General features: G+C 37.2%; 1 protein-coding gene across 1 annotated transcript in view; it reads left to right on the forward strand.

Moving 5' to 3' along the window:
• The first annotated feature begins 291 nt into the window (after window positions 1-291).
• The window catches only part of LOC140151086 (large ribosomal subunit protein uL5), an 84536-nt gene continuing 67366 nt past the window's right edge, over window positions 292-17461 (forward strand). Inside the window, exon 1 of the mRNA XM_072173297.1 lies at window positions 292-363. Within this exon, the coding sequence (XP_072029398.1) occupies window positions 301-363 (63 nt within the window). The 5' untranslated portion in view covers window positions 292-300. The remainder of the gene's footprint in view (window positions 364-17461) is intronic.

Below are 17461 nucleotides of genomic sequence, written 5' to 3' on the forward strand. Positions count from 1 at the left end.
TGACATCGTACATTAGTATTGATTTTTCCGTTAAACATTATCAAGAATTAATATCACATGTTTTATTGCAGATAGGAAGTTGGCTTAGTGATACTCTCTGTTGATTCAGAACCGGAAGGTGCCGGGTTCGATTCCCACCTATGTCTATTTTTTTTAAAGACTTGGAAAATTACTGCAGTAAGTTTATTTGGCGCGCGATCTCAGTTATTCATTTTCTGATGGCTGTGCCTCTTACAGGCACCCTCCCTCTGGAATCCAAACCACGGTTCGCTCATAACACCTCCCTTAATATTTTACTGCATGGCATTCCGCAAACACCAAGACAAATTATGCCGTATTTTTCCAAAGATCATCTCATATGAAGTAAGCTGAATGCGATCTGTATTTTTGTAACATTTGATCACCTATTATCGGCGAATTTGCTTGAAAACACGTGAGTTCATGTTGTGTAAACATAATTAGCATAGACACAAATGAAATTACGATGCAATACAATGCAATTTGAATGCGCAGCAGATCTATAGAAATAACGTTGCCCGGTTTTATGCAGAATTAGACCCTGTCTGGCCCTCCAAGTTATAACATCGTTCACTTTGTGTTGAACATTGTAATAACATAAAGATCAGTCTGATCAGCGTGATATTATTTCAAGAGGTCACTTCCCGATTAAGCTAAACAGTCTATGTGGAGGAATTGTATGCATCAGCCACATAAATGATGAAGTAATGAATACCCTCTATTGTTATCGGATTATCTTTACGACCAACGATTACATGGAGTTTGCGACGAGGGCGCGATATTTGATTACTTAATATATTTATGTTGCCCTTCAAAATGCCTAAAAATCATCAAGATATTCCAATACTGTCTAAAGTTATGTAAAATTGTGTAAAATTTGTATGATTTATCGCACATAATTTCTCCGTAGCGTGGAGAATCATTTGCATAGGATTTTGGAGAAAAATGTGATAATTTTAGGGAAATATAGAATGGAAGAAGAAACAAATGAAACATTTTCCTGGAATGTGTAGACCATACTGTTTCTGTTCCTATTGATTTCGATACTGAAACAATTCGTAAAATGAAGTTGTTGGATGATTTTAGTTGGCGTTTCTAGACGGTGCCAGATAGTAGATCACCTAGATTATGACGTATCATACCGTAAATATGGCGGAGTACTCAAATTCATTCAGCAAAAGCATGATTACAAGCTATTGCAATCTACCGCGACAGCTCGTCTCACACACATAAATGAACTATACGATCAAATAGGTTGACGACAACGTTTGATTGAATGCACTGCATTGCGCCATGATTACGGTGAAGGACACCGGTTCAAATCCTTTGTATGGAGCCAATCAATAATTTCACGCATCCTCTATTATTGCCCAATTATTGCCCGGGATGATTGCACACTGTAAAAGAGCTATTGTTATAATGTTTGATGAAATTGTGTTTAACCATCGAGCTACTAATAGAAGGAGATTCCACAGAAAAATCCTAATCCTCTCAATAGGGTTAAGCCGATTACGCTATTCAACGCGAGTCATCACTTGAATGGATTTAATCAGTGCAGTCCCTCAAACACGGCCTTTTGATGTTTATGATGGTTATGCGACAATATCGATAATCTATTTTAAAATTCAATTTAAACAGACCCCCCAGGTGACCCGTACAGGAAATGGATGGTATTAGTGCCCTTTGCATCGGTCACATGATCTTCGATTGCGTCATTGTGTTTCCGAGTTCAAGTTGATTTACTAGCGAAAACCTGATCGAATTCCCTCATTTCCTTCCAAAGTTACGGGGAATTTATGTATTTTTTCTGATCGTGATTAGTAATACTGGCGGGTGTGTGCGGGACTTTTAAACCAGTGGAAATGATTTGGAAACGTTTTCCAAGACTGGCAATGTTGTTTCTATGATCCGCCAAGCTTGGCCATAAGAAATATTGGCGTTATAAAATTACCGGAAGTAAATTGTGGGTAAAGGGAACTGGGTTCGTGAATTCTCCTTCTATTAATAGCTCGATGGTTTAACTATTTGCTTAAGAAAGGCACAATACAGATAAAGCAGACAGATTTACTACATGTGGTACGTAGGCCTACATGTATTATACATATAGGGAATGTGTGTGAGTATTACCTAATTATAATAGGGCAAAAACAAAAATGAATTCACGCCCCTTTCAAATGTCGAGACAAACTGCATGCCCTATGATTGACAAGTGCATTATCAACAGCCTTGCATTTTCACGTGCATGAAATCTAAAGCTTAACTACTGAACATACAGGCCTATGTACCCCCCCCACGCACCCCCACACACAATCATAATTACTCACATCACTAGTATCACAGACATTCAAATTCCATCATGAAATCTATTCGGCTTTCATAGTACACTGATTTTCAATTTCAAACGCCAGCTCTTCAACGGTGCTGAATTCGACCATCGTGCATGAGCAAATTAACATAAGGGCGCACATCACTGAAAAGGATGCCAGTCTTTCTCTATAAAAATGCAATTTTGATATCTGCCATCTGTGATACACTTGTAGGATTTAATATTACTAATCATGACCAATCCAAATTTAGCCAAAATTATGCAAATTTCTGCTCATTTTAATGCTTACTTTTAGAATGCATGTTTTTTTCTATTAATAAAAATTAATTAAGATTTGTTCCAAGTCTACCATGTTACAATACTGATAATAACAATAAAAAAAAAAACCTTTTTAGACTGCAACAAGTCTGTTCTAAAACAATGTTTTTATTTGTATAATGAATTGGATATTTAAAATCATATTTGCTACACAAATTAAAATTATTTGAAGTTTGAAAAATAAAGTGGATATAATAATGTCCAATATGAAAGAATTTGATGTTCGGGCATTTTAACAGTTACGGTATTCTTCGTAAAATTACCACCCAAAAATAGTATAGTATCTTATCCTAACATGAACATCTCTGTAATATTACAAATAGAAGCACTTATTATTACGAGAGATATACTACGGTCAACGTAAAATCACGATCTATTATCAAATACGATGGTATTTTTACCGACATACTTTTTTTTACTTTGTTTCACTATTAAATTGTAATTATACCGCGTATATCACTGCAAAAAAAACAAAAACAAAAAAACGTTCGGTTTATTTAATTAATCCTATCGGCTGTTGTTTGACACCAAACTTACTGTAACGTTTCTGCCGGGGCGAGAGGGGCTTAAGGAATGAATCACACAAGAAGTGAGACTGTCTTGACAACTAGGCTTTTCTGGTATGGTAGCTGTACTGTTATTATTTCTTCAACATCATATCAGGGAGGATAACCTGTATGTCGACTGCATGTGATAGCCAAGAATACTGCTGGATCAATCCAGTGCAGAGTGCGCTGACAGAGACAGCTAGAGACGGCTAAGTTATTAGCCCGAGTGTGTTACTACCAATCAAGCCAGTACGGCGACTAGTGTAGCAACTACTACTTCTTCTACCAATCAAGCCAGTAGTATAGGCGACTAGTGTAGTTGAAGTATACTCTGCCATTCTGTACTATGGGCCGCCAGGCCCAAACTGAACACTGAACATGAGCAACTTGCCAATATTTATACTATTTGGGAGGTGACGTGGCATTTGATCATTATGCTGACTTAGCACGATTAAGAGATCATTATGCTGACTTTGCACCATTACAGAGCATGCTAGTCACATGTTGATCAAGTGCAAGCTCATGGCTATCACATGTGGGTCAAGAGGTACATACAAGTCCAGGTGGCTAGTAGTTCAATGCCCTGCCCAGGGCCTGGAGTTCAAGGAATGTAGCATGGACACTCAGTTCTGTGTCACGATCTGTGTAGGCCTATACCAAAATGTAGGGACGTTACATACTCCCCGACTAGATTTGATTCTCCCGAATCAACGGAAGGTCTTGAGCATTTTACTGAGTTCACATAGAGTTTCAGTTGAAAAGATTGCAGTGTCTTTTTGGTCTTACACTCTTTTCACTCTGAAAACTTCGGCTACATTGCTTGTTTCCGAGGGAATACATGTTAACAATATTATTTGCAATCAACTTTTAATACAGAATACGTTCATCGGTTTAAGTATATCATTCATTTTAAATAGTTCGTTTAACAATCATGGTTACAAAAGCTTACAAAATCATTTAACTTTCATAGACATAGCTTTAATCTATCAACACAATTAATTTTACATTATTACTACTAAGCCTTGGCATAATAAAATGAATACTAAGTACATCTTATTTTCGAAATACAAAAATGTTTGCGAATGTTTTTTTAAATTCGAAGAGTAAAATCCAAAAGTACGTAATTCTATTCTAATTTGGAAAACATTACTTAGATTCAATTTGAACAGTGAATTGACTTAAATTAAAATTTTTAAAGTGAAAATTTCGAAACACATTTTTAGTTGTGTTTTGGTTCATAATTCATCATGTTCATGTTGTGTGACTATATCATGGTAGTAACCTTCGAGTTTGTACTTGACAAATTGACAGTTCCAAAATAACCACACTGCCAGTGAGGTACTTGCTTAATAATCTCAATTAAATTAGATATGACAGGCGAACTTGCACAAAACAATACGAACAAGGGTACAATTGTTTATATCCAACTTAAATTTATATTTTCATCAACATATTCTATTGAAGGCAATATTTTTCAATTTTGATAATGGCACAGTTGAACTTAAACACCATATAGATTTGTTGTATGACTGGTAGCAAGTAACCCCGGAGCTTTATGTGATTTTACTATATACATTTCCCCCAACTAGTTTTGATTCTCCTGAATCAATTCATCTCAGGAGAGAATCCTAATATTTTTCTTCGAACTTCCACTTGATTTTAGCAAAGAAAGGTGCAGGGTCTTATGGTCTTTCACCCCCTATCCTAAAATCAAGAAAAGGGTTACCTTGCTAACCATTATTTAAAATAAAAAGATTTTAGTATATTTTATACATGTTTTACATTCGAGTAACTTATTTCTCCGAAAGATTTCCATAGCATTATTTAAAACTTTATCGAGATAACATAATTGGTTTTTTTATTGGGTTTTTTTATAATACAAATCTGTTGCCTCATGTTTTGCTTACATTTGCACTTGATGGCACTGTCAGTGAGGCATGTCAACATATACTTTTGTGATCATGTCTGCACAACATTAAATTGAAATTGACATGATTCGGCCAAAATGTCCTCACTGACCTGAGCAAGGTTACCATGGTTTAAATTTTATCCGAAGTTATAATTTTGTCAACAGATTTGTATCAACAATTACTAGCATTTTAAACTTTTTCCTGTACATGTCCAACATCATAATTATTTCCACTAAATAATTTTTAGTAAGATAAAATAGGTTATAATTCCAATAACATATTTCCAGTAATATAAATCCAGTAACTACAGTACTGCTAATAAGTTCAGTAAATAGTTCTAATAACATTTTGAACAAAAAGTTTTCAATAACATCATTTACTTCATATCAGCGCTTTTAGACGTATTTTGAGAATAGTTTGTATCGATAGCTTACTTCGCGTCAGAAAAAGTCATCATATAATTTTTGTTGGTTACCCAAATGACCGTTAATGACATACATCTAATAACTTTCTGATTTCAAATGCTGCCTTTTAACACACACAACATAAGGTTTGAACAATCAATGTTTTAACATTAATTAACCTTTTGATATTCAACTTACCAATATCCATCCTTGGTTTTCAATCATAAGTTCTGTTTGTCCGATATGTTTGATTCTTGTAATGTTGTTTAGAGTCATTAATCTCTACACTTGTGCTTCAGCATGTTCATCCACACATCTACTGTCTTGATGGAATTCATTTCCGTTATTCTGGTTTCCAGTCCCATTCATTAATATGCTTCATTCGAATGTTCAGTTTTTTACGCGACAGGTTTGATATTTTCATCCGTTTCGATTCTGGTTCAAAGATTATATCCTGTTGTATTGTCTTGATCGCGTTCTCCATAAGATTTACGTTCTGCCTTTTTGGTTCTTCTCTTGGTAGCGCGTGCGTGATCTTCAAGTTGAACTGTTTCAATTTGCACTACAAATGACCTGCTCCTGTGTGCTATCATCATCATATTCACCGAGCCTTTCTTCGCACTTTTCTTCAAGCCTTTTGGTGTACCAACTACATAACTTCTTGAAACGTTGTTCTCCAGGGACTTTACTATAATTTCTTTCCTTACACTTCTGGTAGCTCTGCTACTGCTTCCTGGGGACTCTTCTACGGCTGTAACACACTGTCGAACATCTTTTGTCGAAGATTTGCACACCTGTGCTTTCCTAACAGGAAATCGCCTGCTTCTGCGTGCCAACATTACTGAACCTTTCGACACACTTTCCTTTAAGTGTTCCGGTACATCTACATCGCTTCCTGAAGCGCTGTTCTCCGCCGACGTTACCTTAATTTCTTCACTTAAACTTCTGGAAGCACTGTCACCGCTTCCTGGGGATTCTTCTACGGCTGTAACACACCGTTGAACTTCTTCTGACGATGCTTTGCACACCTGTGCTTTCCTTGCCGAACTGCTTCCTGCACATTTCACTCGTGTCTTCGCCATGGCTACAGCATCCATCTCAAGCTCAACACCACACAGGTCACACTCCTGTGCTTCTTCTGCCGAACTCCCCGAAGACTGACATATCTTCACTTCTGGTAATGCCATGCTTTTAACTTCTAACGTTGGTGGTACACTGTTGCTTATAATATCTTCCTCTTTTCTTTCTATCTAACTGGTACCTCTTCTGTACATCAGCTCGCAGTTGTGTAACCTCAGCTCGCAGTTTGATGAGACTTTGGAAATTTTCATCGAGTATATCCCTGGCCCTTCTACGGTTCAACTTCGCCAAAGCCAGGTGGTACGCAAACCACTGATCATTTACATTTTGGTATAGGACATGTTGCTCTGGTTCCCAATCTTGTTGGTGTCTCCGCTGGTCACTCAGTTACTCAAGTCATGATCTGTGTAGGCCTATACCAAAATGTAGGGACGTTACATTACTATAAAGTTACGATTTCACTTAGTAAAATTACATGCATTTTTAACAGTTACGGACTTTTACGCCCAAAATAGTATAAATAGTATCTTCCCTATCCTAACATGAAAATCTCTGTAAAATTACTAATAGAAGCACTTATTATTACGAGAAATATACTACGGTCAACGTAAAATCACGATCTATTCTCAAATACGATGGTATTTTTACCGACATTTTTTTTTTACTTTGCTTTACATTTAAATTGTAATTATACCGCATATATCATTGCAAAAAAAACGTTCGGTTTGTTTCATTAATCCTTTCGGCTGTTTTTTGACACCAAACTTACTGTAAAGTTACGATTTCACTTAGTAATATTACATGCATTTTTAACACTGTACCGTGTGATAGACGACAGGTAGATCCAATAGTGTCGTAGTGGGTACCGGATGTGCCGGCATCCACTACTCATAATAATTCAAATCGTTTATTCGCATTCTTTATAATTGAATTAACACACTTTTTTGCCTGTTCAATACTCTTACAACATGTACAATTAGAAATGCATTCATAAATTTCCCTTCAACATGTTACCTAATGTCTTCTACGACAATCTCTTTACTAGCAATTATGACATCCACACCCACGACACCAGACATTCTAAAGACCTTAATACTCAATATTACAAAAACGTAATGTGTAAAACGTCTTCTCTGGAACAATCTCCATCCAATATACCTTAAACTCATCCATCCTCCTACCGTATTTAAAAAACACAGCACGGAAAACCGAAAGTAAATTTACGGGTTGTGTATTTATTTGTCGTGCAAACATTTCAACCTCAACCACATTGACGCAAAATATTTTAAGTAATCATATATTGAATTGAATATTAAAATTGTACTAAAAAAAGATGAAAAGTAAACCGTGTTTAATCTGTTATATTTCACCGTTTTACTGGGTGTTGAATTTTAAAATAGTCAAAACAAAATACAAAACACAGCAAGTTTTATATAAACATAACGGCCTTTTACATCAGTTGAGACTCTGATCAATTATTTGAAACTTTGTTTTAAAACATAGCATAAAACATAGCAAAAACGCACGCCTCGTATATTTACTTCCAGTTTTTATATATTCGATTATTTGAAGCTTTGTATTAAAACATAGCGTAAAACACAGTCAACAAGCTTGCAATTCCCCATTGTAAAAAATGATCGTATATTAACGGACGTCCGTATTTCGAAATTTCCCGTAATTTTACGGGAACCAGCCGTAAGCAAAACAGCTTTATGTGATTAGAACCACCTACCTACCTCCACACCCCCACACACCCCACACACACCCCTACATGTAATACTACAAACCCATGTGTATCACTAACTCCCACTTAATCCTGCTTAAACTTAAACACACTGAAAGTAAAATTTAAATTCCGTAATTTTACTGGTCTCCGTAAAAGTACGGGGAAAACCACCTTGGCAGCAAATTTTCCGGTTATCCTGTAATTTGTTGTTTTTACGGATAACCGGAAAATTTGCTGCCAAGGTGGTTTTCCCCGTACTTTTACGGAGACCAGTAAAATTAAGGAATTTAAATTTTACTATCAGTGTGTTTAAGCAGGATTAAGGTCAGACACTATTTTAAACTGTTGCGATTTGGTACATCACAGCATCTTGCGAATAGTGGTCAGCTTTGCCAAAAATTGCATTGCTCACTTCATAGCGAGTGTGTAGAAGAATTCACAGATAGATTTTTGTAGGTCCTGTGGTTCTTGAGTTATCTTGTAGGAGGGCTGAAACATCTGCAAGTTATACAACACTTACATAAACGTACATAACTCATTAACAACGATAAATCAAGCAAGGTTTCAAAGTATATGGTTTGTAGAATTAACTTTTGCAAAACATCAAAGTGTTATTTTTCAATGATATATTGATTTAGATAATGAAAATCGATTTTTTTTTTTTTGGCTGCTTCCAGTGTTGTAGTCGAGACCGGCCTATCCGAGATCAAGACCGAGACCGAGACCGGACAGTCCGAGACCAAGACCGAGACCGGCAGGTCCGAGACCAAGACCGAGACCGAGACCGGGCTTGAAAGTAATATGATCAATGAACAGTGGTGCCGGAAGTATTAACATTTATGTGGGTCAGGGAACGAGCATATGCCTATTTTGGTCGGTTTTACTGAGACTTCTTTGTGTATGCAAAACTCGCAAAAAAATAAACACATGTGCCCAAAAGCTAAAAAATACACTTATAGAGCTTTATGATGCGCCTTTGATCATTATATGATCCATGTTGCAAGTTTTATTTAGCGTTAATATACACTATGAATGGAATTTCGAGAAAAAAAAGATCATCGGAAAACATAAATGTTCCTTTTAAAAAAGATAATAAATTCACTTATATATAATAAATATATAGCTGTAAATATAATCTAGGATTCTGGAGATTGAGATAGAGTTTAAACTGTGTAGACTCTCATTCATCTGGGTATGTTGAAATTAAGATTTGATTTAAATCTGGTCAACCAGACATAGGCCTACCTATTTTTGACGGACGAACCGACGTTACGACTGAAACCTTCAGTCTTCAGCTGGGTTGTGATGCAAATGACCTTGAGTACCGGACACTTCCGGTATTGATGACAATCGACGAGGAATGTCCTTTATGATTCGGTCCCAGCCGTGTGACAGCTTGGTCCGGACACCTCCTCCACGGTTGAGAGATGGTTGCTCCGCTCTAACCCAGATAGCCTCTTTCTGGGTTAGAGTTTGTTTATGATGAATTTATACGATATTTTGAGCAATTGATAATTGGGCCTAATTTTAAATAATTGAGTCTTGAGGTAAGAATGAAAATGTTAATTGGAGATTTAGTTAATCTCTAATGATTCAATTCATGAAAACTGTTTGAACAGAATTAAGGGCTGCCAAATGACCAGAATGGTGTTATTTTACTGGTCTCGAATTAAGCCGCTCTCGGACCGAGACCTCGAGACCAGGAGGACCGAGACCGAGACCAAGACCGAGACCAGCAGGTCCGAGACCGAGACCAAGACCAGGCTTAGCTGGTCTCGAGACCTACAACACTGGCTGTTTCGACCAACAAAACCTTGTCTACCCTTAAGTGGGAGTTAGTGATACATATGGGTTTGTAGTATTACATGTAGATGTGTGGGTGGGTGTGGAGGTAGGTAGGTGGTTATAATCACAAAAAGGTGTTTTGATTACGACTGGTTCCCATAATAATACGGGAAATGTCGAAATACTGGCGTCCGATAATTTACGGCCATTTTTTTACAGTGCCATTATATTTGAAATTGGCAAGCTTTGTTTCGAAATATAACACAAAATACTACAATTGTGCTCAGTGGATTTTGCAAGATCAGAAAACCTGCTCTTGTCAGTAGCACTATACTACTTCCTGACAGGGCTACTTCAGGCTAGTGATCGACAGAAAAGAAGAATCTTCATAGAACTGGCTCAGTTCCCTCTGATCGCGACACCCGATAGCAAGCGCGAAGCGCAGGACTAGTGGATTTTGTAATGTCAGAGAGGGGTTGTCATGGTCCCATACAGGCACTGAATAAGTGCTAACTCATCACTATGGTATCGCGGTATTCATCGTACTAGTCACAAGTGAACGCCAAGGTTATTAGATTTATATCATGCTTAAGTTTATAAACACATCCATATTGTTTTCAGTAGACCCAGATTTTTTATATTAATTCGATTGAAATTATTTACATTTGTGTGTCTATTTGGTCGCGGGAACGATTGGCTTCTTGTGCTAATGTCTTTAAACCGTTTTCCGTGATATCTTTATGACGCCTTGAATCATTTTCTTGATGTTACTCAGATGATATGGAACAGCCAAATACCTGCAGGAATGCCTTTCGATACCGCGGATTGGTAGAGCAATATATCAGAGGATTTAGAGCAAAATTTGTCGGGGAACATATTCGCGAAAGCCACCCAAGCAAGAAAAACGTCTTTTGCGAAACAATCCAAACTCCGATGTATTCATGTATCAGGAGAACAGTATTCCAAATTTGGTATGGCCCTAGCAGAAGGAAAAACGCGATGCCATTGATAATCAGCATTCGAGTTATAACTTCACTTGCTTGATGAGTCGAGTTAGATTGAGGCATGTTGGTGTCGCTTGCTCTTGTACGCAATTTCTTGATGATAGCAAAGTATATCAAGACGTTAATAACAAACACAATCACAAACTGGACTATGTCGTAGAATACCAGCAAATGATAACACCAGGAACATGACAGCGTACACGTTTGGAATACCAACCAGGTGTCGTCAGAAGCGGATGCATCTGGATTTTTAGCACAGATTGTAATAACATCATACGGTACAAGTCCAGTGAGTGCAAGGAGGAAACCTACTATCCAACAGGCTAACGAGGCACACCGTCATCATCCCTATATCTTCGTGTTAAAATTGCCGTGATAGTACGATGAATCCTCACGTTTTCAACAACTACGCATAATGATTTTGTTTGAGATAGGCCGTGCGACTCAGGCTAAGCATACAATTTGAGATTTTGAGAGCCTGCCACACTGTTTCTATGCTATGTTTTACGATTTTCGCATGATCAATATATGGCTGGCCGTAACCGCCACAACGTGGAGCTGCTACGCGTAGCTTACTTTTCGCTTCGCGGAGCTAAATTGACCAATCATGTTAGATCTTTTCATTACGCGGAGCCAGTGGATGCATCCTCGTCAGAGAGAGAAAACTCTTGCCAAAATTAATGTTTACTATGGGGATTTTAAATGAATCGATTGTAAATGAACCACGACCAGTTGTACAGGATCAATACCATTGTTTGATTAGTGTATAGTCAATGTTACCTTGCATGCATGTGTCATGTGTGTGGCGTGTTTGTTTGTTTGTCTACTGTGTCAGACCAGGATCACTGACACCCACGGTACTGATACTCTCATACTATCACGGTGATCATATTGTTGAATGTTGTTGACTTTAAAATAATCATGATGCAGTCATGTCTACAGTAGAACTCACCACGACCTTTGAAGGACTTAAACCCTATTAAAAGCTATTACACCAAGATAACACTCAATGAAAACAGCTCAACTATGTTACATCAGATCTTCTCTGGTTAAATACACACTGCACTTGTGTCTGTTTTACCTGTGCAATGAGCAATGAGCTGGTATTATAGTTTCAGTTGGGTGAACGATTATAAAGCGAACGCAAGGTAACAATACTGTGGGCTTTTTGTTTACGAAATGAGACAATAGTCTGCTTATTGTTAACCAGCGTTCTTGAAAATGAGAAGCTTAATGACTTAACACGGTTTAGAAATAATTTCTTCATATTTTTTGGTGTTATCTGTCGTTTACATATCCTTCCTAAAACACTAAAGTACCAATATTTCCAAACACCTAAAAAAACAAAAAATTTAGGACATGTTACAAAACTATATTTTCTAGAATTTCAGAGAATACTTTAAATATTGGCCGGTTATTTTTTTACACAGTGACGTCAACTAGGCAATGGCCTATACTTCTAACATACACTATTTGTAGAGGTCACGCGTCAATGGTGAGCGCACTGAGTATTGTGTATAGGAAAACGGACAGTAACTACAGTATGTATGGCCTACTACTAGTATATAAAGTAAATCCGAACTGGTTTGCAGTTTGCTGAAGGTCGAATTCCGCAGGGACACCGCGCAAGTTATACAAATTAGCTCCCGGCGATACACTGCAGATCGCAGAACTGTGTGCATAGTTTACCACCACTCTGCCTAGCTATATAGTTATGTACAATACTGTATGAGTTTCTTATGAGTGCATGTCCATCTTAATAATAAGTCAGTTCGTACTTTTCATAAACTACTTTTTGAATCATAACTTTCGTGACCGAGGATATCTTGCAACTACGTGACGCTCGTCTGGCAAATTCTTAATGAATAAATTCGCTTCACGTAATGAGTAAGTCGTACTTAATTAGTCAGTTTTACCTCCGAGTAATGAAAAACTCTAACATGATCATGATTGGTCAATTTGGCTCCACGGAGCAAAAAGTCAGCTACGCGTAGCAGCTCCACGTTGTGGCGGTTGCGGCCTACCATATCAGTATCCCATATGATATTTCTGTTGCAAGAAAATTTTATTTGTTGTCAGGTTTTAATAATATCTGATCTAGGACGATAGAGGTCATAGTGATTGAAAAATTAATACAGATACAGTTACAATGTTTTAGGACAGACTTGTCACAGTTTTTTATTGTTATTATTAGTATTATAACATGGTAGACTTGGAACAAATCTTTACTTAGCATACGGGCGTATCACACCAAACCAAATTAATTTCCATTCTCAGAAAAACCCATGGATGGCTTGAAGTAAGCATTAAAATGAGCTGAAATTTGCATAATTTTGGCTAAATTTGGATCGGTCATTATTAGTAATATTAAATCCTGCAAGTATACCACTGATGGGAGATCGAGAATTTTTTCATGATTTTAAGCAGCATATTCTATAGAGAAAGACTGGCATCATTTTCAATGGAGAGCCGATTTAGTGATCTGCACCCTTATGCCAATTATAGCTTTCAGCAGAGAACTTCAGCAGTCTGCCAATTTGGTGCAGTTTATGGCGTATACGCAAGTGTGCTTCTGATTGGCTAATTAAATCACGTCACCATCACATCGGCACCTCATTCGCTGGTCAAGCTGTGTAGCAACGCGTAACCTAAGTTCTTTTTAAGCGATAATCAGACAGAGCAGATGAACACCGTCATCACAGCGTCATCATCCCTATATCTTCGTGTCAGAAATTGCCATGATAGTAGTGCGAATCCACTGAGTTCTTCAACGGCCACGCATGGGGAGTTTGTTCGAGATAGGTCGATCGACTGGACGATATAAGATACCACAGCGTTTCCATTCATTAGCTGAAATGACACGTTTTTACGATCTGCGCAGCGCATGCTCATTATTGTCTTTGATGTATATTGCTCGGACAACATCATATCATTGGCAAGCTAATATTATGAGGCCAATGAAAATGACTCCTTTTTTGAGAAAATAATTCGTTGTGGAAGCTGTGTTATTCTTCAACAACCTCAACTATTTAGTTCTGTTTGGTTTGATCATTAAAACAAATAAAAATGAAAGCGACGGCGCAGTTCTTCCAGGGTCTCCCTGTACTCACTATTATTACCATTTCAAAAATGAATAACAATTACCTGCATCTCTTCATGGGAAATACTGGTTATTTGAATATGATTACAATCAGTAAACATGCTGCTGTGCTTCAGCAGAATTCTCAATAGAGATGGATGGCCATTGGGTCAGATTTTTTGGAATAGAGATGGATGGCCATTGGGTCAGATTGGGTCTAACAAAAAATGCCGACAACATGTATAATTATACATGTTGTCGGCATTTTTTGTCACCATCACATCGGCACCTCATTCGCTGGTCAAGCTGTGTAGCAACGCGTAACCTAAGTTCTTTTTAAGCGATAATCAGACAGAGCAGATGAACACCGTCATCACAGCGTCATCATCCCTATATCTTCGTGTCAGAAATTGCCATGATAGTAGTGCGAATCCACTGAGTTCTTCAACGGCCACGCATGGGGAGTTTGTTCGAGATAGGTCGATCGACTGGACGATATAAGATACCACAGCGTTTCCATTCATTAGCTGAAATGACACGTTTTTACGATCTGCGCAGCGCATGCTCATTATTGTCTTTGATGTATATTGCTCGGACAACATCATATCATTGGCAAGCTAATATTATGAGGCCAATGAAAATGACTCCTTTTTTGAGAAAATAATTCGTTTAAAATTGATATTCCGTAAAAACTGTAAGCGGTGAGTTCCTTCGAACGAGACAGATTTGACCTAGAAAAAACTGTGATGTCATGCAATGAAGTGTGTCAGCTTTTGAGAGAATGGACTGTCAACTCTCTCAATGCACAGAACGTATACTGTTTGTGTTATCAGAAAAAAATCTTTGAATCAAGTATTACCAATTTAGTGGTTTTTGCAATAAAATCAGGCCGCTTTTTATTATATATTAGTAAATTGTGATATTACAATTCATTTGGACTAAAAAATGAAAAATGTTTTAGAGCAATGTTACCGTAGGAGCTTATTTGAGTGTGACACATCCATATTGTATTTATTATGCAAATAAACAATTTCAATGGCCCGGAGCTAACCTTTTGTTGTCGATTCCCCATTTATCTTGCGATGAACCTCAAAAGAGCTCTAGGGCTCATGTGTTATGTACTACTCGTGAACATATGATGTAATAGTGTCCTCTTCATTTACTTACGTCGTCAGCCCACTGCCTTGGAAATCAATTTCGCTTCGAGGGGGGGGGGGGCGTACGAGCCCGCATTTTACCAACACAATTTCAATTTTTCAGGAGAAGTACGAATAAAAAAATTGCAACGAGTGTCAACTTGTAAATGTAATAATTATTCTCTTCGAATGGAGTGAAACTTGTTTTTGCAATATGCACTTTAAAGAATACGGATAACTTCTATTGGCATGGTTGTTCAGCATAGTTTCTGTTGACTCCGTGAAATGGAATAAAACTGTGGTGTGATTTTTAAATGGTCAATTGTAAAAACTTAAAAAGTATGTGGAAGCTGTGTTATTCTTCAACAACCTCAACTATTTAGTTCTGTTTGGTTTGATCATTAAAACAAATAAAAATGAAAGCGACGGCGCAGTTCTTCCAGGGTCTCCCTGTACTCACTATTATTACCATTTCAAAAATGAATAACAATTACCTGCATCTCTTCATGGGAAATACTGGTTATTTGAATATGATTACAATCAGTAAACATGCTGTTGTGCTTCAGCAGAATTCTCAATAGAGATGGATGGCCATTGGGTCAGATTTTTTGGAATAGAGATGGATGGCCATTGGGTCAGATTGGGTCTGACAAAAAATGCCGACAACATGTATAATTATACATGTTGTCGGCATTTTTTGTTAGAAGCTGGCAACCCTTCGGAAATGTTTCCCATAATATCACTATGTATTCGCCACTTGCACGGTTCCGCCATTATGCACTATGTGCGGGGAGAGCCTCGAACTGGCAGCATACATGAATGGGAATTGAACCAGTCATAACATTCTGTGTAAGGTTACGTAATTCTTCCTTTCATGGATGCTGCCAGTTCGAGGCTCTCCCCGCATATAGTGCATAATGGCGGAACCGTGCAAGTGGCGAATGGAATTAGGTGTTGCCAAAAATACATATTTCGTTTTTAATAATTTTTGGGTAATTTTGCCCGAAATTTGCGATTTTTAGACATCATTTACAAAATCAGCATTGTAGTGTACTTATAATTAAAGACAGAGATAAAAAAAATTATCGCGTCTGACGTCATTTGTCAATCAAACTCGAGCACGGTTTGTTTACAAATGTCGTGATGATGACTTGCTGAACACGGCGGTATAACCGGTCGCCTTATTGTTAATTTTACACTTTCAAACATGCAAACCATCTCAAAAGTTAAGTCTTTATAGTAGGAAACTTTCTTTGGCGAAGGCACCATGTCAACAATGCCTAGAAAAGCTGCTTTTTCCCTTGTAAAAGTTCGTAATTTTTCGCCATTTGTTCCTTTTCTCCGATCAGCACCAGATAGATCGGTCTTCCTTTTACGCGCTATTAACCTGTGTTAACCAATCAAGGATCGTAATTGACAGTGACATCAGACGCGATAAATATTTTTATCTCTGTCTTTAATTATAGGACATACTTTTTTAAATTTAAGTTTTGGAATCAAAAAATTTCTATGCACGCATACGACTTGAGAAGTCATAAAAAATGTGTGTTGCCAACGACTAAAATGTCATTATGCGAAGTTTTGGGTCAATTCGAATAAATAAAATAAAATAAAAATAAAATAAATGAATTGATTCACTTCAAAAAATGCTCAATTCTAAATGCGGCTTTTGAATGAAGTGGAAACAGCTGAAAGATGGAAGCTTTTGAAATGGTCACAATGTTTTTTAAAAAAAGGAGGTCATAGGATTCATATTTTGTTTAACATCGTAGTTTTGTCCTTTTTGTACAAATTGCTGTTAAATGTGTCAAATTCGTATTCAAAATTATGAGGGGTTGTTCTTGGTAAAGGAAGAATACAGGGTCTTTATTTGATTTTATTTAAATTGAAGCAAATGAGTTGTGCTTTGTAAAGTAAGAAGATGAGGTCGTTAATGGTATTGAGGCGTAATTGTTGTGCTTTGTTAAATAAGAAGCTGAGGTCTTTAATAGAATTAAAGCAAATAATTTTTTCTTTGTGAAGAAAGAAGCTGTGGTTTCTGAAGTGTCTTCGATTTATTCCAAAAATAGTTTTAAACAAATTATGTCCTTAGCACACCACAATAGCTCATTTATAAAAGATGTGTCA

This window comes from Amphiura filiformis, chromosome 4, assembly GCF_039555335.1.
Source record: "Amphiura filiformis chromosome 4, Afil_fr2py, whole genome shotgun sequence".
Lineage (NCBI taxonomy): Eukaryota > Metazoa > Echinodermata > Ophiuroidea > Amphilepidida > Amphiuridae > Amphiura > Amphiura filiformis.